Source organism: Eutrigla gurnardus (genome assembly GCF_963514095.1).
Source record: "Eutrigla gurnardus genome assembly, chromosome: 24".
NCBI classification, from domain to species: domain Eukaryota; kingdom Metazoa; phylum Chordata; class Actinopteri; order Perciformes; family Triglidae; genus Eutrigla; species Eutrigla gurnardus.
In genome coordinates, this window is record NC_139935.1 from 8,817,552 (window position 1) to 8,839,079 (window position 21,528).

Sequence of the window (21,528 nt, forward strand, 5' to 3'; positions counted from 1 at the left end):
GTTCTCCTGATGGTATCGTGGTCTAAACCAATAAGAGACAGAGCTCGGGTGGGTCCTTGCCTCTGATTGGCTGTGGTCCTTTTCACTGCTGTAAATTGTGTCAGTTCGAAAAATGTGAGCGAGCTGAGCAGGTATTCCTGAGCGCTTCCATTTTCTCCAAAAATGAAGAGAGGCAGAAAGCCTGGCCCCGAGACAAATAATTAATTAATTAAAAAGCCCAAAAATATGCCTTCAGACAGGACTGGTTGAAGCAATTTCCCTGGCTGATGTACGATAAAGAAAGGGACTCAATGCACTGCATTTATTGTCGGGAGTGTGGTCAGAATATGGCCGGTAATAGTGCGTTTGTGGAAGAGTCAACAACATTTCGCATCGAGACGTTGAAAAAGCGCAATATGTCCAAAAAGCATACTACATGCCGTGATAAGTGTGTTAATAAAGCTCTCCCAGCTGCATTTCAGCGTCAGGCTGTATCAATTAGGTCCGCTGAGGCATCTGAAATGATTATCAAAGTCAACGTCGCATACAATATTGCAAAGGAGGAGTTGCCGTTCACTAAATCTAAGTCCGAAATTATTCTGATGAAAAAGATGCCGACACACTAAAGAACAAGACAGCTGCGGAGGTTGGAAACGCCGCGTACACGTCATTCATGATTGACGGCGACACAGACGTCTCTACGAAGGAGTGCGTTATTGTCTACTGCCGCATTTTGCGGAAAGGGAGGCCGGTCAACATGTTAATTGGACATGTCTGGTGGAGCATGGACACGCACAGTGTTTGAAGGCCCAAATTACAGCATGAGACATCATGAATAGGACATTGTATAGTAGCCTATTCCTAATATTATTAAAAATGAATAGCCTAAGTAAAAACATAAGTAGGCTAGGCTAAGATCACATAAACAGTTTTCCATTTGCAATCTATAGGCAAGTGACCTGTATGATCTTTTTATTCTTGAGGAATTTATGCTGCCACAAAGCAAGCATTTGCTGCGTTTGGGCATCAGTGTGCAGATTGGCTGGAGAAAACGGGTGCTCTGGGTGCTGATGGTGCTGCAGTTAACCTAGGCCATAAGGGGGCGTCATTATGTAAATGGAGAGCGATGAAAAGGTGACCTTTTGGTGTTAAAGGTGACGCGATGAAAAATGTGGGTGATCATGAATTTTGTGCTGGTGCACCTAAAAAAAAAAGTTAGGTGCACCAGTGCAACCAATGCATAAAGTTAGTCTGGAGCCCTGCACAACCTTGATTTGAATTGAATATCCAAAAATATGGCTTGAGCTTTGCTTTCTTTGTAAAAGAAAACTCACAAGGTGATATATTGATACCTGTATTTTGTGTTTCTTTCTTTTAGTGTCCACATTGTGGAAAGTCCTTCCTCAATTCCTCGTTCCTCCAGAATCACATCCAGCGGCGGCACCCTGATGAGTACGAGACCGGTACGTCGCACATTAAATCATTTAAGGATGTCCTGTGAAGATGTATTTGCAGCTGAAATTTGATACGCTTCCTCACATTGTGTCGTGACACAAATATCTTGTTTTCTTTGTTCTTCTACGTCCTTCCAGAGTTCCGGTCAGACAGTGAGAAGAAATCTCAGATCGACAGCCTCAAATCGGAGATCAGCGGTCTGAAGGAGCAGATTGTTCAGCAGCAACAGGACCTGCAAGCCAAAACAGCTCAGGTAGGAAAAACGACACCTTTTAAAGCAAAAATGCCAAACTTCTGGTTCCTGCTCGTTTGATTTCCGTTGTGATTCCAGGAAAAAGAGCAGCAGTCCCTGCAAAAAGACCTGCTGAGAGAATTGGACCACTTTAAGGCGGAGGAGATGGCGCGCATGGACAGAAAGATAGAAGACAGCAGGGACGGCATGCGTAGAGAGATGGAGTATCTTTACACCCGGAACATTCAGGCTCTCAATGTACAAAAAGAATACTTGGATAATCCATTTTGGTTCTCCAGCATATATTTTATTCATACCTTTTTTTTTTACTATTTTTATTCATAGGAAGCAAATCAGAATCAGACCGCCAAGCTTGAGAAATCGTCCGTCCCTGTTCACTCGCAGCCAGAGAGAGATCTGGACAACTACAAAGAGATGCAGATCCAAGCCATGCAGAAGCTGGAACACCAACTGAAGAAACAGGTCAGTGTCGAGGCCAGATGTTCTTTCCATAATTACAAGTGAATGAAATCCTTTTGAGGACACAAATATTCTCCTCTAGGATCAAAAGTGGGAATCCAGGCTGCAGGAAATAAAGGGCCAACACGATTCTGAAAAGAACCAGGTATGTGTTCTTATCAAACCTCATCATTATTATGTCGTTTACGTGTAATTTGAAGCCGTGAAACGTCGCCTCCCAGTTGCTGAACGAGCTGAGCAGGATGCAGTCGTCCATGGCGGAGCAGCAGGAGAGCGGCCGGCGGCTGCAGCAGGAGATGGGCAGGAGGCTGCAGGAGAAGGAGCGCACCATCAAGGCCCAGAGAGAGCAGGTTATAACACTTACACTTGCACAGCCAGGAAGTGAGGCGGGGGGGTCAGCACTTGTTCAGGATATCCTGTATTTGGCCTCAGATTGTGTTGTATTGAGACATGATGATACTGTATATTTGACAGGAACCATAGTGCACAGGAAACGGATACTTTTCCTGGAATAGCACCACAGTTTCCCATTACTCGCTACAGCTGAGCAGCCAGAGTTCACAAACTTGCATTGTTATAATTATAAATAATTATTTAATTATTCCTTTTTCCATCCTGTCATTAAAGCAGATGGCACTGACAAAACAACCAATCATAAATGCTCCTTTTCCCAACTTCCAGATGCGGAATATGTCCTCAAATCCACCCAAACCCTAACCACTCAGGAAGGCGACGTGGAGCAGGCGTAGGACGGCCCCCCGTCGGAACAGGTACGGGTGACGAGCGGACCTCCCGAAGGCTGCGTGGAGCAGGCGTAGGACGGCCCCCCGTCGGAACAGGAACGGGTGACGAGCGGACCTCCAGAAAGCTGCGTGGAGCAGGCGTAGGGCGGCCCCCCGTCGGAACAGGAACGGGTGACGAGCGGACCTCCCGAAGGCTGCGTGGAGCAGGCGCAGGACGGCCCCCCGTCGGAACAGGAACGGGCGAAGAGCGGGCTCCCGGACGACTGCGGGGAGCAGGCGTCGGAGCAGGCGTCGGACGGACCCCCGTCGGAACAGGAAAGGGTGACAGGCAAACCCCCAATAGGCTGCGGGGAGCAGGCGTCGGATGGACCCCCGTCGGAACAGGAAAGGGTGACAGGCAAACCCCCAATAGGCTGCGAGGAGCAGGTGTGGGACGGTCCCCTGTCTGGGCTGGCGCCGGACGATCCTCCGCCGGGACTGGTGACGGACGGGCCGCCGACTGAAGACCACTGGAGAGTGTCGATCGGGCCGCCGACTGAAGGCCAATGGCAGGTGTCGACCGGGCCGCCGACTGAAGGCCAATGGCAGGTGTCGACCGGGCCGCCGACTGAAGGCCAATGGCAGGTGTCGACCGGGCCGCCGACTGAAGGCCACTGGCCAAGGCGTGGGCTGGTTGCTTGGCTGTGACCGAGGCGTGGGCTGGTTGCTTGGCTGTGACCGTGGCGTGGGCTGGTTGCTTGGCTGTGGCCGTAGCGTGGGCTGGATGCTTGGATGCTTGGCTGTGGCCTGGGCTGGATGCTTGGCTGGAGCTGAGGCCTGGGCTGGTAGCATGGCTGGAGCTGAGGCCTGGGCTGGTAGCATGGCTGGAGCTGAGGCCTGGGCTGGTAGCATGGCTGGAACTGTGGCATGGGCTGGTAGCATGGCTGGAACTGTGGCATGGGCTGGTAGCTTGGACGGGCGGGCCTCCGCTGGAACTGGTGACGGACGGACCCCCCGTTAGAACCGATGTGAGCAGCATCGGGGCGGCTCGCTTCCTCATGCCGCACCTCCTCCTCGAGGCCGTCAACCGACGAGCCAACTGCCGGTTAGCCAGCTGGATGCTCCTTGGCCCTCCCAGGGCCAGATGAGTACCCCTAAACGGGTTCGGGCAGGAGCTGGGAAGCTGTGCGGTGGCTGAGACATGGTCTGGTGGCATGGCTGAGACTGCGGCATGAGCGGTTAGCATGGCTGTGACAGGGGCTGGTGGCTTAGCTGCGGCTTGAAAAAACAGTTCGCTAGCAGCAATTTGGCGTGTCCTGCTAGCAGGATTGGTAATGAAGTCCACATACCACTGTATGACTCTAAGCCCATTAACTGCTGGGTCCTCTTTGGGTTGGTTCATTCTGTCAGGTTCAGGGCAAAACGTGGACTTGAAAAAGAGGGGAGGCGAGGACCCAAATGCAGTTAAAAAAATGAAGATTTATTTAAATAATAAACGAGAACCAAAACTAAGACTAAAACAAAGTATCAAACAAAGAAACCACAAAGGCAAAAACGACCATTAAAGAAACACTTACAAAAAGGAACCAAAACACGAAGGGATACGGGAGGCAGGACGAGGTACAAAAATATCCAGTGACAAGACGTGGTGCAGCATGCAGGGGAAGACAATGACGAAAGCGACATCGACAGCAACAATGAACCAACAATGAGACAGGGGAAACACAGACTATATACACAGGGAGGCAGGGAGCTGACGAGGAACAGGTGAAACACATCAGGGCAGGCATGGTAATCAACACGAGAGGGTGGGGGAGTCAAGACAGCGGAAACAACAAGGACCAGGAAGTACGAGACAGGAAATGACACTGAGGACAAAATAAAACAGGAAATCAAAACCAAGGAAACAGAACATGCCAAAAACACAGATCATGACAACCTGTGTATCCACCTCTACACACCCGTCTGATTTATGACCGACGTAACGGCAGTCCGTCGTCACATACTGTCAATATGGTGAGTGTGAGAGGCTGTGAGGGCTTGAAATGGTAGAAATACAAATAAGGACATCACTCCACATGTCGCTTTATTTTGATGATCTAAAAGTGTTGGTTTTTATTTCACATATTTTACAGCCTGATCTGAACGTCTTCCAGGATCTTATCATCCCAGACCAGACGTCATTGTCAAATCATTGATTTACTAGTTTTACTTTATGATGACATTCCTATGATTTCAAGTGTTTTATGCTCCTTAAATCTTTAATGTTAATATATCTGTGTAAATGTAATATTCCACACATGCACTTTGTCTGTGGGTAATTTCCTTCAGGTAAAGTCAGCATCAAAAGTGGGCTCAAAATGTCCGCGAGCCCTCGCGCACTTCAGGACTTGACCGTGGCATAGACCTGAACCCTCAGGGACTAAATGGCAACGAGCATCAATGGTCTTCTCTAAACCATGGCAAGGTTGTAGTATGGGCATTTCCTACTATGACAAACTATATATACGTCTTATATTCCAATTCCAAACAAAATATAAACACTTTGAAAAGTGAAATACACTAAAGAAGAAAGGACTACTGCCACCGGCGGAGGGAGCCTATTTACCCGACAACGGCCGAGGCGGAGCGACTCAACGTAACGCGGTTCTTCAAAGAGAGGACTTTTTCCCGCTCAGCTAACTACAGCAGCAGGAGGTGAGTTTAAATATAATAAATTATGTTTTCCATTAATATTAGGTGTAGCAACGTAAAGTAAAATCCTTCGGTTTATTTTTGGGGACGTAATATTCGTGTTTACTAATTGTTTTGTCGCTCGGTGGACCGACACTATCGTAGCTAGTTAGCATTAGCTAGCTAGCCTCCACTAATATGTTACTGTGGCTGCGGGTTTCACGGCTGAGTCACTGCCATGGTCACTTCCCAGCTTCGCTCTCTTAATCATTCTATTGTCCAGGAAGTTTGATAATTAATGAGCCAATGCTTTGGTAATGAATATAATTCCACTAATTACTTGTGATAACGTGGAGCATGCTGCAGACTATGAACTCAAAACTCTGTTCTGAACGGACATTTGGCCGCGTCGCCCCCCCTCACTGCTCCGTGTGTCTCTGCCGTCTCTGCTGCGTGTTTGTGGGGGAACAGCGGGCTGGATGACGCGCTGGAAGAGCGGACAGCGAAGCGGAGAGACCACGGAGAGAATGAGACGGACTTTGGGTCCAAGTTTACTGGAGTCGTACAGTGAAATGATTCATTAAAACAGGGGTGTCCAAACTACGGCCCGCGGGCCAACTGCGGCCCGCGGTCCAGTTTTTATTGGCCCGCAGCAAATTCTGAAAATATAATTGAATATGGCCCGCACAAGAAGCTTGAGCTCAACTCTGTTGCACTTCTCAGTTTCAACACTAGATTCATTCATATCAGAGGTCTTCAACGGTTTCCAGGCCAAGGGCCCCTTGGCTGATAGTGACACGGTGGAGGGCCCCCTATTACATATCATATAAATAATGTTCCTTATTAAGCTGGGCCAATAATAATGTGTAGTGCAGCCTATAGTGCCATGTATACAGGTACTTTGTAATGATGTATGTATGCAATGCTTAGCCATTAAAATAATAATTGTTGACAGAAATATATATTTACAGAACATATTGTAAATCTATATTGGCATTTCTACATCACAATTTCACATTTACACAACAATTAACATTTATATTTGCTTATTAGATGTTGTATTAATGTTCATGTGTATTTTTGAACATATTTTTAATTTTGTAAGAAAAAAAGGTTTGGGATCAAATAATGTTGGGGACCCCCTGCTGGAAATCCGTGGACCCCCTTTGGATCCAGGACCCCATGTTGAAGATCTCTGGCCTATATTCATGGATGTTATTGAATTGTGTTCATGAAGCTGTTCATGTTGTTCAGCAAAGGTTCACCGTGCATCAGTTTATGACCGGCTGGTCCCATAACCAGACTGTGAGCCCCCCTCACTCCCTCTCTTTGATTCTGGTTGTAATGTATTGATAAAGCGCTGGATCACTATTGTAAAGTTCACCCTGTATGTTCCTCCTCAGCCACCGTAGCTGTCAAAGTTGTTTTCTAGAGTATTTGAGTGCCAGATTAAAGCGGTGCAGGAGGCCGTGACAAAGGTGGAACCCCTCTGGAGGCCGAATGCAGCTAAAACAACACAAACAGATTTACAGGTTCAGAATAAAATGAGCCTCCAGAGCAATAAAATATGAGGTGTTCTGAATAAAGAAAGCAGCAGAGCTGAAAACATCCTGCTGCTTTATGAAGGACGAATGAAAGTCAAAGTCAGACTGAAACATGATGTCAGTGAACTGACTGAGACACAGTCAGTTAGAGCAGCATTTACACACAGACTGCAGTCAACAAGGAGACGACACACTGAAACACTCAAATATCATCCTGCACCGTTTCTCATCATCATTTTCCTGCTACGAGTTTGAGGGACGATGTTTGAATTCAGAAGTTAGAAGGAATCCAACAGGAATGGACAGCTCGGAGCTTCCTGCAGAGATCCACATCCACTGAATCTCTTTGGCTTTTGGACTGTTGGTCGGACAAAACAAGACATTTAAAGACTTCACCTCGGATTCTGACAGACTGGGCTGCACATTTTATACCGTTTACTGGTGTTTTATAGACTCAATGATTGATTACTAAAACATTCAATAGATCCATCAACAGTTAATATAAGCTGTAATCCAGTCTCCTCTGAAAGACTTGATGTTGAAACATCGAGCGGAAATAATAAGACCACACTGACCGCATTAATCTCATAGGAACATCTCCTGGTTTCCTGGTTGTCATAGTAACAGTCATGTAATATGTCCTCAGTAGGCAGATTCTTGTCTGATTAAAAGTTTTTTGGTTTCCCAGAAATGCAGTTCTGAGAAATGTTTTTAAGTAAAGAGTAAAGCTCCACCTCTTCCTGTACACAGATCTACATTGAGGACAGCGCAGGTCTTTATCAGAGCAGAGACAGACAGGCGGGCAGACAGACGGTCTACCTGCACATCATGGACCCCCTGTTGGTGCTGGTGCTGTTGCTGTGGATCTCAGGTAGGACTCTGCTTTAAAGATGATGTGATATTATTTGTGTTGGATCTTTAAATGAGAACAAACTGCTCACATACATCAACACCGCCAGGCTCCACTCCACAGGGTTTTCATCCAATCAGAGGTTTTCATTCCATTTCAGTCATTTATTATTTCTTTTTTAGTATGTATTACATACATCAATCATGTTTTCTATCATATTCTAAATTCGAATATATATTCGAATAGTTGTTAAAAACAGAATTTCGAATGTGAAAATTATTTTGAATCATACATTAAAAAAAAAAAAACAGTGGCAACTTCAATTAATGTTAATAATATTAGTTTCAACCACTGAATGAAGCCTGACATATTTAGGACAAGAATCACGACCTTAAATTGCTCTAAACTCTTGATCAGCATTTGTTTCTTGTTGTCGTTCATTTAAACCGATATGTGGAGGGAGGGGGGGGGGGGGGGGGGGAGGGAGAGAGAGAGGGAGGGGGAGAGAGAGAGAGAGCGTGAGAGGGAGAGAGAGGGAGGGGGTGAGAGAGTGAGGGAGGGAGGGAGGGAGGGAGAGAGAGAGAGAGCGTGAGAGGGAGAGAGAGGGAGGGGGTTGAGAGAGTGAGGGAGGGAGGGAGGGAGAGAGAGAGAGAGAGGAAGAGAGAGAGAGAGAGAGAGAGAGAGAGAGAGAGAGAGAGAGAGAGAGGGCTGCTTGTCCATCAGTTAATTTCCTTATTTTTGGAGGTAGTATGTTGTTAAATATGTTAAATAAATTACCAATACAAGTAGTTATGTCTCGTTGTATTAATTTGTCCTGTTATTGATGTGCCTAATGCACAACCAGAAATATGAATATGTTTGAATATATGTGTTTTTTTAAAGGGAATATTTGAACGTCATTTTAGAGTAATTTTGACAGCCCTACAGGGAAGTAAACTGCTCACATACATCAACACCGCCAGGCTCCACTCCACGGGATTTTCATCCAATCAGAGGTTTTCATTCTATTCCAGTCATTTATTATTTCTTGTTTGTTTGTTTTTTCAGAGTATTTCATACATCAATCATGTTTTCCTTGCTTTTGATCACAGGGAAGTAAAAAGCAGTTCATCCAGAACAGGGAGGGCAGCTTTGATGAAAGGGAGGGACACACAAATGTTCACCTCACGACCCGAGGGCCAGATATATCACCATACACTTCCACCATTATAACCTTGTCACTTCATTGGCCTACTATAGCTCACTCATTTAATAAATACAACAACATATATACTAGCAATCAAAGTTTATTATACCAATTTTAAAAAAATACAGATGATTTGGCTCTCAAGAACACATGACCCAGACAAGGCTCCCTAGTGGGCCAACATTTTTAACATTTCTAATTTTCGTGAGAAAAATCAACATTTTACCATTTACATATCTATTTTTCAGAAAAATCCATATTTCAACAACTACTTTTCTATTTTCATAAGAAAAATGTTGTGAACTTCACACAGAAACAAACATTCCTGAGTCATATATTATTTCAGTGCAAACATATCTCTTTCTCTGCCCTTACATTCCATAACATTTTTAAATTATATTTCTCAAACATGTTATCCTCTGTAAAGTTCTCTGCTGCTCTTAAACTGCAGTTTTTAGATTTCAGCTTTGTACTTCAGGAGCATCTTTGTGCATCTCTTCACATGAGAGATGTACTTCCGTGTATGTGTATGTGATGTGATTTGGATATTTCCATGTCTGATGAGAAAATGATGAACAGAGAAACAATTATCAACAATATTGACTAGGGATCGACCGATATGGATTTTTTAGGGCCGATGCCGATACCGATTTTCTGATCATCAGTCTTGGCCGATGACCGATACTGCCTGCCAATTTTCTTGAGCCGATATTTGGAGCCGATACTACTTTTGCTGCCTCAATTTACATGTTAAAAATTACACTGATAACAAATGTTATGAGTCTAGATTTAAAAAGGAACATTTATTGAACTTAAAAAAGGTGAGATAGAACAAGAACAAGTAGTAGATAAACAAATTGAACAAATATTAACAACAGGTGAGGTAGAACAAGTAAAGTGCTGAAAAAGTGTCAGCCAGTGCTGCAGGAGTCGTCTCGCTGAAATGCTGCCACACTGGATTGGTTTTCTGAGTCTCTGCCATTTCTTTAAAAAGAATCAACAAAAGCACATATCAGTGTCAATCTCTTGTGCAATCATCTTACATTCATATCACCTACATTATGTTTGCATCATATGAAAGGTGGATATGGTTAACTTTTCTCGTCTCCCTCCATCATCTGCTGTCTGTCTTTCTTGTCTCCCTCCATCATCTGCTGTCTGTCTCTCTCCTGTCTCCCTCCATCATCTGCTGTCTGTCTCTCTCCTGTCTCCCTCCATCATCTGCTGTCTGTCTCTCTCTTGTCTCCCTCCATCATCTGCTGTCTGTCTCTCTCCTGTCTCCCTCCATCATCTGCTGTCTCTCTCTCTCCTGTCTCCCTCCATCATCTGCCTTCTGTCTCTCTCCTGTCTCCCTCCATCGTCTGCTGTCTGTCTCTCTCCTGTCTCCCTCAATCGTCTGCTGTCTGTCTCTCCTGTCTCCCTCCATCATCTGCTGTCTGTCTCTCTCCTGTCTCCCTCCATCGTCTGCTGTCTGTCTCTCTCCTGTCTCCCTCCATCGTCTGCTGTCTGTCTCTCCTGTCTCCCTCCATCATCTGCTGTCTGTCTCTCTCCTGTCTCCCTCCATCATCTGCTTGTCCTCAGAAGGATGGATGCAGGAGTGGACACAAACAGGATTTTCAAAGAGCAGTGGTCACATCGACCAGATATTCGCTCTCTTCAACATCATTTGAAAACATGTTTGTTGATTTTATTTCTTGAATGAAAACAATATATATGTTTGTGTTTCTCCAGGACTCCAGGTTGAAGGAAATCACAACTCAACAGGTAAATAGAGAAATGAACAAGAGAGAAAGAAAGCAGAATCTTCACTTCTTTCACTGACGACTCTCTTCTTTCTGTTCAGAGCCTGATGATGTCAGGTTGGTGGGAGGAGCCAGTCGCTGTGCTGGAACACTGGAGGTGAGACAGGGAGAATGGAGACCAGTGGATGGCGATGACTGGACCCTGAAGGAAGCAGCTGTTGTCTGTAGAGAGCTGGACTGTGGCTCTGCTGTTTCTGTAGGACTGAGAGAGGAGTCCTCAGACAGACCTGTGTGGAGGATCAGGTCTGACTGTGTTCATTCTGGATCCACTCTGAGGGAGTGTGCAACATCATTCTCCTCTTCCTCCATCCTGAATCTCACCTGCTCAGGTAAGCCCCTCAGTGACATCATCTATGACATCATCAGTAATGTTGCTGTGTGTCACTGCTGTAGGCTGTGGTGTTCTAAACATGTTGTTAAAGGAGCTCAGTCTAATACTAGAGCTACTGAGGTATTTAACTTCGGAATATCGCTCTCATACCGCATTGAATGAATGTCCACGCTGTCCCTTGAGTTGCGACATAGTGGGTTTATTGCTATGCATTGCCCATAAACAAAGAAAACAAAAACTGTTTGCCCTTCCGGGTCAAAACCTGACAAAGAGAATGAACAATGCCACCTATATACACCTGAGCTCCCCTTCTGACAGCACAGCGACCCCACACACACAATGAGTGAATTACACCAGAAACCTTAGAACACAACCAAACACATTTGGCTCCTATACATGTCTTCTGGTGTTACAGTTTATTTCAATTTCTTTGGCTCATCTCTTGAAACTTTGTTAATGTTCTCAGAACCTGATTTGTCTAAATAGCTTCCATGTTCCAACACAACACCATAACTCACCTGCAAAAGGTCAGAACTCACTCAAAACATTGAAGTCGTGCTTCAAAACAAAGTTAGTGTCTCATATAAAAAGTCTCTGCCCTCCAAATGAAAAGTTCCTTTGACCTCATGGAAACAATGGTGGTCAGAATGTTTAGATGTTTTTCAGGACGGCAGTGGAGCCTGGAAATGTTCCTTATATCCAGGGCCGTGCAGAGACCTTTGGAGGGGCAGGTGCTCAAAGTTGAAAGGGGGCACATGGAGCATGAATTTGAAACACCATACAGAAACATAGCTTGCAATATAACCGGTTAAATGGTAGAAACCCATATTCATAAAGAATGTAGCATGGAATCACAACACACCATGTCATTGTCCACACCTCATATATGGCCAGTGCGCGCACACACACACACACACACACACACACACACACACACACACACACACACACACACACACACACACACACACACACACACACACACAGTGACCTTTCATACCTTTTCAAAAATTGTACTGTATAGCCATTTAATCCATTTATTATTCCTAGTGCTAAATTATTAAAGTAAAAAATAATTAAATGATATTGAAATCATGTACTTAAATATTTTTGTGCTTTTACTCAGTTTGACTCTCGACTTTTCGCAAGAAAGCAAGGTTCTAAAAGTTATATAATTTGTATGCATATTATATTTAATTTGTTAAATGAGAGGTTGAGAAAATCAAAATTCTAATTCTTCTATTATTGTTGTATTTATATTGTAATAGTCCAAAATTATGTGAATATGTATATCGCATAGTTTTAGTGAAATAGTCTTTGCCTCATTGCCTCTAGAAACATAGGAAAAAACAGCTGGACAGTAAAAAAACACATATTATCTCTCTAATGCACTTTGCCCATGACAAGAGAAACGTACAGAAACTAAAAAAAAAAAGCCTGACATACTTTTCCCCCACAGCACGCTGTGTGTGGTTAATGGCTGTGAGAGGTGTGTGTGCAGAGTTGGACAACACAAAGGATGCTCATTGCTCACTTCACTTCGTCAGTCATCTTGCAAGAATAGACCGTGCACAAACGAATACCGCTGCAAAACCTGCTCACCGGACCGGTTGTTTACTCCAAAAAGTGAGGTTTCACGAGACGAGCAGTGTCCGTCTCCAGCAGCTTAGCGTTCAGCAGCAGGGCATGTCTGGGCACGTCAGGGCAGTGATGGCAGAGTGAGGGCACGACCGACCAGGTAGATCTAAATTATTATTATTTTGTTTTATTTATTATTATTTTGGGCCACACAGACACACACACTCTTTGGGGGGAAAAAAATCACTTTGACAAAAGGGCACTTTGGGCATCAAGGGGCAAAGGGGCACCCTCCGCCCCCCCCCCCCCCCCTCTCTGCACTTGCCTGCTTATATCCACATTTCAGTTTTGTCCTGGTTCACAGTTGGAGGTCTAGACTTAATCCATTGAAAAAGAATACATCTTTTTGCTAGAAGAAGAAGCTTGTTCAGAAGTTTTTGTTGAACTCTGGACAGAGAGAGCCCCTCCCCTGAAAGACCCAACAGGAACAAACCAGGATTTATCTGTATGTTCTTAACAAAAATTGAGTTAATTTCCCGTGAGACTCTTTCCCAGAAATTGTATATCAGAGGGCAACTCCAGATGCAATGTATATATGACCCCACCTCTGTCTTGCACTTGATACAAAGGGGAGAGGACCCAGGATAGAAAGTATTAAGGGATTGGGGGGTGCGTTGCAATCTATGGAGTATCCTATACTGACTCTCTGTTAGCCTGTTACACAGAAAGATTTTGCCTATTGACTCTACCGCTACGGACCATTCTTCCTCTCCAAATACACTCCCTAAGTCTCTGTTCCATAAGCTTTTAATTCTGTCAATGTTAAATGTATTGAAGGACTGTAGTTTTCCATAGAGATACGATATCATTTTTTTATTGCCGTGAAACTGTAACAAAGAAGAGTCGAAAGTTGAGTGTATTGCCTGGGTTACAGAGAAGTTGAGACCATTAATGAAATGTCTAACCTGCAGATAACCATAGAAATGTTGAGAGGGGATGCCATATTTGGCTCTGACTTGTTCAAAAGACAACAATTTTCCATCCTCGAGCAGATCACCGACAATCTTGATACCCAGATCGTACCAGCATTGGAATAGGTTAATAACTAAACCAGGAAGAAAGGCTTTATTATTTATAATGGGGTGTAAAGCTGAGAACAAGCCCCCTCTACGAGTGAATTTCCCGATCCTCTCCCAAGTTCTGATTTACACATGTTGTTTAGAAAATATTCATTATCTTTTGAGAATTGTGGCAAAGCAATTGAGAAAAACTGTAAATGATGAACTGATGGTGGAATTGTTTTGAGTCCAGTTTGAATCACTGAATAGTTTCATGACATCTTTTTCTCTGGTGTCTGGTGTCTTTTCTCTCTCTCTATTTGATCTTCTATCATCTCTCCAGACTCTGTCAGGCTGCTGAATGGGACTAGTCTGTGCTCAGGCAGACTGGAGGTGAAGTCCAACCAGTCCAACCAGTGGTGGTCCTCAGTGTGTGAAGCTGACTTTGACCAGCAGGATGCAGAGGTGGTCTGTAGGGAGCTTGGCTGTGGGGCTCCTTCAGTCCTCCAGGGGGCACTCTATGGAGACGTGGGGGCTCCAACGTGGACCAAAGAGTTCCAGTGTGGAGGCCATGAGTCTGCTCTCCTGGACTGTAGAAGCTCAGGCTCAGATAGAAACACCTGCTCACCTGGCAAAGCTGTTGGACTCACCTGCTCAGGTAGAAGAGGAGCTGCAGCTTTGATCTGGTTCATTTCTGTTCTCATCAAACTCACTTTGCTCTTTGACTGACGACTCTCTTCTTTCTGTTCAGGGCCTGATGATGTCAGGTTGGTGGGAGGAGCCAGTCGCTGTGCTGGAACACTGGAGATGAGACAGGGAGACTGGAGACCAGTGTTTGGCGATGACTGGACCCTGAAGGAAGCAGCTGTTGCCTGTAGAGAGCTGGACTGTGGCTCTGCTGTTTCTGTAGGACGGAGAGAGGAGTCCTCATACAGACCTGTGTGGGGGATCAGGTCTGGCTGTGTTCATTCTGGATCCACTCTGAGGGAGTGTGCAACATCATTCTCCTTTTCCTCCATCCAGAATCTCACCTGCTCAGGTAAGCCCCTCAGTGACATCATCTATGACATCATCTATGACTGTGGTTTTCAAACTGATCCCACACTCATCCAGCGTCTCTCCTCTCTGTCTGTTTCACAGAGGGTCGGGGCTGACACACACACACACACACACACACACACACACACACACACACACACACACACACACAGTGATTGATAGTCATGTCGAAGATGTTTATGATACGTTTTTTCTGAGTTTTGTCATCAAATGACCCACAAGAATCCATGTGATGAGCAGCTCCAAACACAATCTGACGTTAGAAACATTGAGAAATGAACTGATTCACAACTGATAGTGAAACTTAAATAGCGGCGAGTGGATCGACAGACGCGCTGACTTCAGACACGGAGAAAGTCCATAAATGATTGCACACACATTTGCATATTTATGCACATGTTCATGGTCTCTGAATAACAAGGAATTATAATAAAACTACTAGAATGTTTTAGGGCTGTTGGAACGAACTTCTGGAACCGAATATAATTTGAATAGTAAACAAATCAGTACTATAGGAATGTATACATGTATGTAATGAAATGAGTATATGTTTTTTTAGAAACGTGTTTTTAACACTAGGAAATCTCGTCCTCCTCGTCTTGGCCTGCCCACATAAACGGATGCTTTTGACACATGAAGTCTGATGAACAGTAAAGTTTTCTGAATCACAATCTCACCACAGAAACAGCGACAGCAGCGCGCACGCAGAAATAACGGCGTGGCAGCGCTCCGTGAAATGAAACAAAGATATGGACGGAGCTCTAGAAGCGATGACGTCATGACAAAGATGCATGCAATGTGGTTGTTTTACTTTCTTCATTCTTACTTATCTAGAAAGCTGTCAGCTGTTGGTAATTCAACATATTCAACATATCTGCTGAATGCACCAAGATATCTGTATGAGAGAAACCTCCACGTGTGCTGCTTCAGGAGTCCTCTGGGCCGACCACCAAGCAGCCTGAAAGGACTCCTTCTTCAGCTCCACAGCTTTCTGAGCCGCTGGTTTCCACCAGCAGGTTCTTTGGTTGCCACCATAGCAGGCACCAAAAGTGGCCACAACTCTGAGCAGCTCAGTCGGGGGCTCGTCAGTATCTCCACCCCCACGTGGAGTCCTTCACCCTGAACACCTCCTTACAGGGCTCCAGACTAACTTTATGCATTGGTTGCACTGGTGAGCCTAACTTTTTTTTTTAGGTGCACCAGCACAAAATTCAGGTGCACCCACATTTTTCATTGCGTCGCCTTTAACACCAAAAGGTCACCTTTTCATCGCTCTCCTTTTACATAATGACGCCCCCTTATGGCCTAGGTTAACTGCAGCACCATCAGCACCCAGAGCACCCGTTTTCTCCAGCCAATCTGCACACTGATGCCCAAACGCAGCAAATGCTTGCTTTGTGGCAGCATAAATTCCTCAAGAATAAAAAGATCATACAGGTCACTAGCCTATAGATTGCAAATGGAAAACTGTTTATGTGATCTTAGCCTAGCCTACTTATGTTTTTACTTAGGCTATTCATTTTTAATAATATTAGGAATAGGCTACTATACAATTTCCTATTCATGATGTCTCATGCTGTAATGTGGGCCTTCAAACACTGTGCGTGTCCATGCTCCACCCGACATGTCCAATTAACATGTTGACCGGCCTCCCTTTATGCAAAATGCAGCAGTAGACAATAACGCACTCCTTCGTAGAGACTCTTCCACAAACGCACTATTACCGGCCATATTCTGACCTCACTCCCGACAATAAATGCAGTGCATTGAGTCCCTTTCTTCATCGTACATCAGCCAGGGGAATTGCTTCAACCAGTCCTGTCTGAAGGCATATTTTGGGGCTTTTTAATTAATTAATTAATTGTCTTGGGGCCAGGCTTTCTGCCTCTCTTCATTTTCAAAGAAAAGTACCGGCTCAGCTCGCTCGCATTTTTCGAACTGACAAAATTTACAGCAGTGAAAAGGACCACAGCCAATCAGAGGCAAGGACCTGCCCGAGCTCTGTCTCTTATTGGTTTAGACCACGTTTCTAAACACAGCTTTATTCTCAGGAAGATAAGAGAGAATCCAAAGTTGTAACTTCTCTGTGTGGAGAGCAACGTTTGTGGAGTCTCTGAGCAGAAGGAACAGAATAGAGGATCTGCAGATGATGATGTGTTTCTGCTTGAAAACATATTGAAAGTGTTGAACAATGGATAACAGTTGTTAGAGTGTATTCATGTAAATGTGATGTAACACTGCTGCAGGCTGTGGTGTTCTAAACATGTTCTGGTGTTACAGTTTATTTCAATTTCTTTGGCTCATCTCTTGAAACTTTGTTAATATTCTCAGAACCTGATTTGTCTAAATAGCTTCCATGTTCCAACACAACACCATAACTCACCTGCAAAAGGTCAGAACTCACTCAAAACATTGAAGTCGTGCTTCAAAACAAAGTTAGTGTCTCATATAAAAAGTCTCTGCCCTCCAAATGAAAAGTTCCTTTGACCTCATGGAAACAATGGTGGCCAGAATGTTTAGATGTTTTTCAGGACGGCAGTGGAGCCTGGAAATGTTCCTTATATCCACATTTCAGGTTTGTCCTATTTCTTTAGTTGACCCTGAATGTTTCCTCTACTAGAATGTTCTGTTTGTCCAGTGAACTGAACACTAAACTGAATACTATCCACATGCTGATTTCATCAGTACAAGTTTCTTTTACAGTATTACACACTGCACTCACGTTTCCATGGAAACGGTTACAGTTGCCCTGTTCATGATGTACCTGAGCAGGTTCCTCCATGTTCAGACATTGTGGTTATTCTGTTGTAGTCCAGCTCTATAAATATGTTTGGTAACAGCCGTACTCATGAATAGCACCTGTCAGCTGACTGGAGATGACGTGTGATTGGTTGATGTAAGATGGGACAAACTCCTCATTGGTTAGTGAAGTTCAAGTTTCTCCTGACAGACAATTTACCAGTTTAGTGGACGTTAGAAAATACTCCATAGTACATAATGATATTCATGGTATATATGCTGACACATTTAGACAGTTGAACGGACTATTGTACATGTGATGACTCACACCATGAAAGAATTCATACATGTTTTGAAGAGAACAACTATTCAACTGAGAAGCAACATAATCAGTTTTGATCAGCAAGATATGTTCAATCATTAATTGTGCAAATAGTAGATAATTGTACTCATTTGCATATATGTGCTAAAACATTTGCAATTTGTCTAAAAGAATGAGAAATGATAATCTGTTGTGAAGCAGTGGCCAGTGGTTTGGAGGTTTACACATGTTGTTTAGAAAATATTCATTATCTTTTGAGAATTGTGGCAAAGCAATTGAGAAAAACTGTAAATGATGAACTGATGGTGGAATTGTTTTGAGTCCAGTTTGAATCACTGAATAGTTTCATGACATCTTTTTCTCTGGTGTCTGGTGTCTTTTCTCTCTCTCTATTTGATCTTCTATCATCTCTCCAGACTCTGTCAGGCTGCTGAATGGGACTAGTCTGTGCTCAGGCAGACTGGAGGTGAAGTCCAACCAGTCCAACCAGTGGTGGTCCTCAGTGTGTGAAGCTGACTTTGACCAGCAGGATGCAGAGGTGGTCTGTAGGGAGCTTGGCTGTGGGGCTCCTTCAGTCCTCCAGGGGGCGCTCTATGGAGACGTGGGGGCTCCAACGTGGACCAAAGAGTTCCAGTGTGGAGGCCATGAGTCTGCTCTCCTGGACTGTAGAAGCTCAGGCTCAGATAGAAACACCTGCTCACCTGGCAAAGCTGTTGGACTCACCTGCTCAGGTAGAAGAGGAGCTGCAGCTTTGATCTGGTTCATTTCTGTTCTCATCAAACTCACTTTGCTCTTTGACTGACGACTCTCTTCTTTCTGTTCAGAGCCTGTCAGGTTGGTGGGAGGAGCCAGTCGCTGTGCTGGAACACTGGAGGTGAGACAGGGAGACTGGAGACCAGTGTATGGTGGCTGGACCCTGAAGAAAGCAGCTGTTGTCTGTAGAGAGCTGGACTGTGGCTCTGCTGTTTCTGTAGGAGAGAGAGAGGAGTCCTCAGACAGACCTGTGTGGTGGATCAGGTCTGACTGTGTTCATTCTGGATCCACTCTGAGGGAGTGTGCAACATCAGTCTCCTCTTCCTCCATCCTGAATCTCACCTGCTCAGGTAAGCCCCTCAGTGACATCATCTGTGACATCATCTATGACTGTGGTTTTCAAACTGGGGCGTGCCGAGTAGGGCCCTATGATGGAATCACATATTTTGACAATGAAAATGTAATCAACTGTAAAATGCGGAATTTCATTGAATTTATAAAAGTCTTGGTTTTCTCTAATATATATATTTATATATATATATATATCATTATAAGCGTTTGTTGAAAGAAAAGACAAAAAACAAGTTGAGAGTCTCTACTGTGTTTTAGTGTAATTAACGGACCCCGCTTCATCCAGCGTCTCTCCTCTCTGTCAGAGGGGCGGGGCTGACGCACACACACACAGCGCTCCGTGAAATGAAACAAAGATATGGACGGAGCTCTAGAAGCGATGACGTCATGACAAAGATGCATGCAATGTGGTTGTTTTACTTTCTTCATTCTTACTTATCTAGAAAGCTGTCAGCTGTTGGTAATTCAACATATTCAACATATCTGCTGAATGCACCAAGATATCTGTATGAGAGAAACCTCCACGTGTGCTGCTTCAGGAGTCCTCTGGGCCGACCACCAAGCAGCCTGAAAGGACTCCTTCTTCAGCTCCACAGCTTTCTGAGCCGCTGGTTTCCACCAGCAGGTTCTTTGGTTGCCACCATAGCAGGCACCAAAAGTGGCCACAACTCTGAGCAGCTCAGTCGGGGGCTCGTCAGTACCTCCACCCCCACGTGGAGTCCTTCACCCTGAACACCTCCTTACAGGGCTCCAGACTAACTTTATGCATTGGTTGCACTGGTGAGCCTAACTTTTTTTTTTAGGTGCACCAGCACAAAATTCAGGTGCACCCACATTTTTCATCGGGTCGCCTTTAACACCAAAAGGTCACCTTTTCATCGCTCTCCTTTTACATAATGACGCCCCCTTATGGCCTAGGTTAACTGCAGCACCATCAGCACCCAGAGCACCCGTTTTCTCCAGCCAATCTGCACACTGATGCCCAAACGCAGCAAATGCTTGCTTTGTGGCAGCATAAATTCCTCAAGAATAAAAAGATCATACAGGTCACTAGCCTATAGATTGCAAATGGAAAACTGTTTATGTGATCTTAGCCTAGCCTACTTATATTTTTACTTAGGCTATTCATTTTTAATAATATTAGGAATAGGCTACTATACAATTTCCTATTCATGATGTCTCATGCTGTAATGTGGGCCTTCAAACACTGTGCGTGTCCATGCTCCACCCGACATGTCCAATTAACATGTTGACCGGCCTCCCTATGCAAAATGCGGCAGTAGACAATAACGCACTCCTTCGTAGAGACTCTTCCACAAACGCACTATTACCGGCCATATTCTGACGGCACTCCCGACAATAAATGCAGTGCATTGAGTCCCTTTCTTCATCGTACATCAGCCAGGGAAATTGCTTCAACCAGTCCTGTCTGAAGGCATATTTTTGGGCTTTTTAATTAATTAATTAATTGTCTTGGGGCCAGGCTTTCTGCCTCTCTTCATCTTCAAAGAAAAGTACCGGCTCAGCTCGCTCGCATTTTTCGAACTGACACAATTTACAGCAGTGAAAAGGACCACAGCCAATCAGAGGCAAGGACCTGCCCGAGCTCTGTCTCTTATTGGTTTAGACCACGTTTCTAAACACAGCTTTATTCTCAGGAAGATAAGAGAGAATCCAAAGCTGTAACTTCTCTGTGTGGAGAGCAACGTTTGTGGAGTCTCTGAGCAGAAGGAACAGAATAGAGGATCTGCAGATGATGATGTGTTTCTGCTTGAAAACATATTGAAAGTGTTGAACAATGGATAACAGTTGTTAGAGTGTATTCATGTAAATGTGATGTAACACTGCTGCAGGCTGTGGTGTTCTAAACATGTTCTGGTGTTACAGTTTATTTCAATTTCTTTGGCTCATCTCTTGAAACTTTGTTAATATTCTCAGAACCTGATTTGTCTAAATAGCTTCCATGTTCCAACACAACACCATAACTCACCTGCAAAAGGTCAGAACTCACTCAAAACATTGAAGTCGTGCTTCAAAACAAAGTTAGTGTCTCATATAAAAAGTCTCTGCCCTCCAAATGAAAAGTTCCTTTGACCTCATGGAAACAATGGTGGCCAGAATGTTTAGATGTTTTTCAGGACGGCAGTGGAGCCTGGAAATGTTCCTTATATCCACATTTCAGGTTTGTCCTATTTCTTTAGTTGACCCTGAATGTTTCCTCTACTAGAATGTTCTGTTTGTCCAGTGAACTGAACACTGAACTGAATACTATCCACATGCTGATTTCATCAGTACAAGTTTCTTTTACAGTATTACACACTGCACTCACGTTTCCATGGAAACGGTTCCTGTATTTGTATTCATGTAAAACGACTGTAAACCATGAAAGAATTCATACATGTTTTGAAGAGAAC

The 21,528-nt window shown here is 44.3% G+C and overlaps 1 protein-coding gene across 1 annotated transcript in view; it reads left to right on the top strand.

Moving 5' to 3' along the window:
- LOC311010052 (uncharacterized protein) overlaps nucleotides 1-19,846 on the top strand; it is a gene marked incomplete at both ends in the record, with an annotated part of 37,388 nt that extends 17,542 nt beyond the window's left edge. Inside the window, 11 exons of the mRNA XM_084004530.1 lie at nucleotides 1,358-1,442; nucleotides 1,572-1,687; nucleotides 1,766-1,924; nucleotides 2,012-2,149; nucleotides 2,229-2,291; nucleotides 2,368-2,422; nucleotides 10,995-11,252; nucleotides 14,234-14,548; nucleotides 14,642-14,929; nucleotides 18,427-18,741; nucleotides 19,740-19,846. Coding sequence (XP_083860656.1) covers nucleotides 1,358-1,442; nucleotides 1,572-1,687; nucleotides 1,766-1,924; nucleotides 2,012-2,149; nucleotides 2,229-2,291; nucleotides 2,368-2,422; nucleotides 10,995-11,252; nucleotides 14,234-14,548; nucleotides 14,642-14,929; nucleotides 18,427-18,741; nucleotides 19,740-19,846 — 1,899 coding nt within the window. The remainder of the gene's footprint in view (nucleotides 1-1,357; nucleotides 1,443-1,571; nucleotides 1,688-1,765; nucleotides 1,925-2,011; nucleotides 2,150-2,228; nucleotides 2,292-2,367; nucleotides 2,423-10,994; nucleotides 11,253-14,233; nucleotides 14,549-14,641; nucleotides 14,930-18,426; nucleotides 18,742-19,739) is intronic.
- Between the last annotated feature and the right edge of the window lie 1,682 nt (nucleotides 19,847-21,528).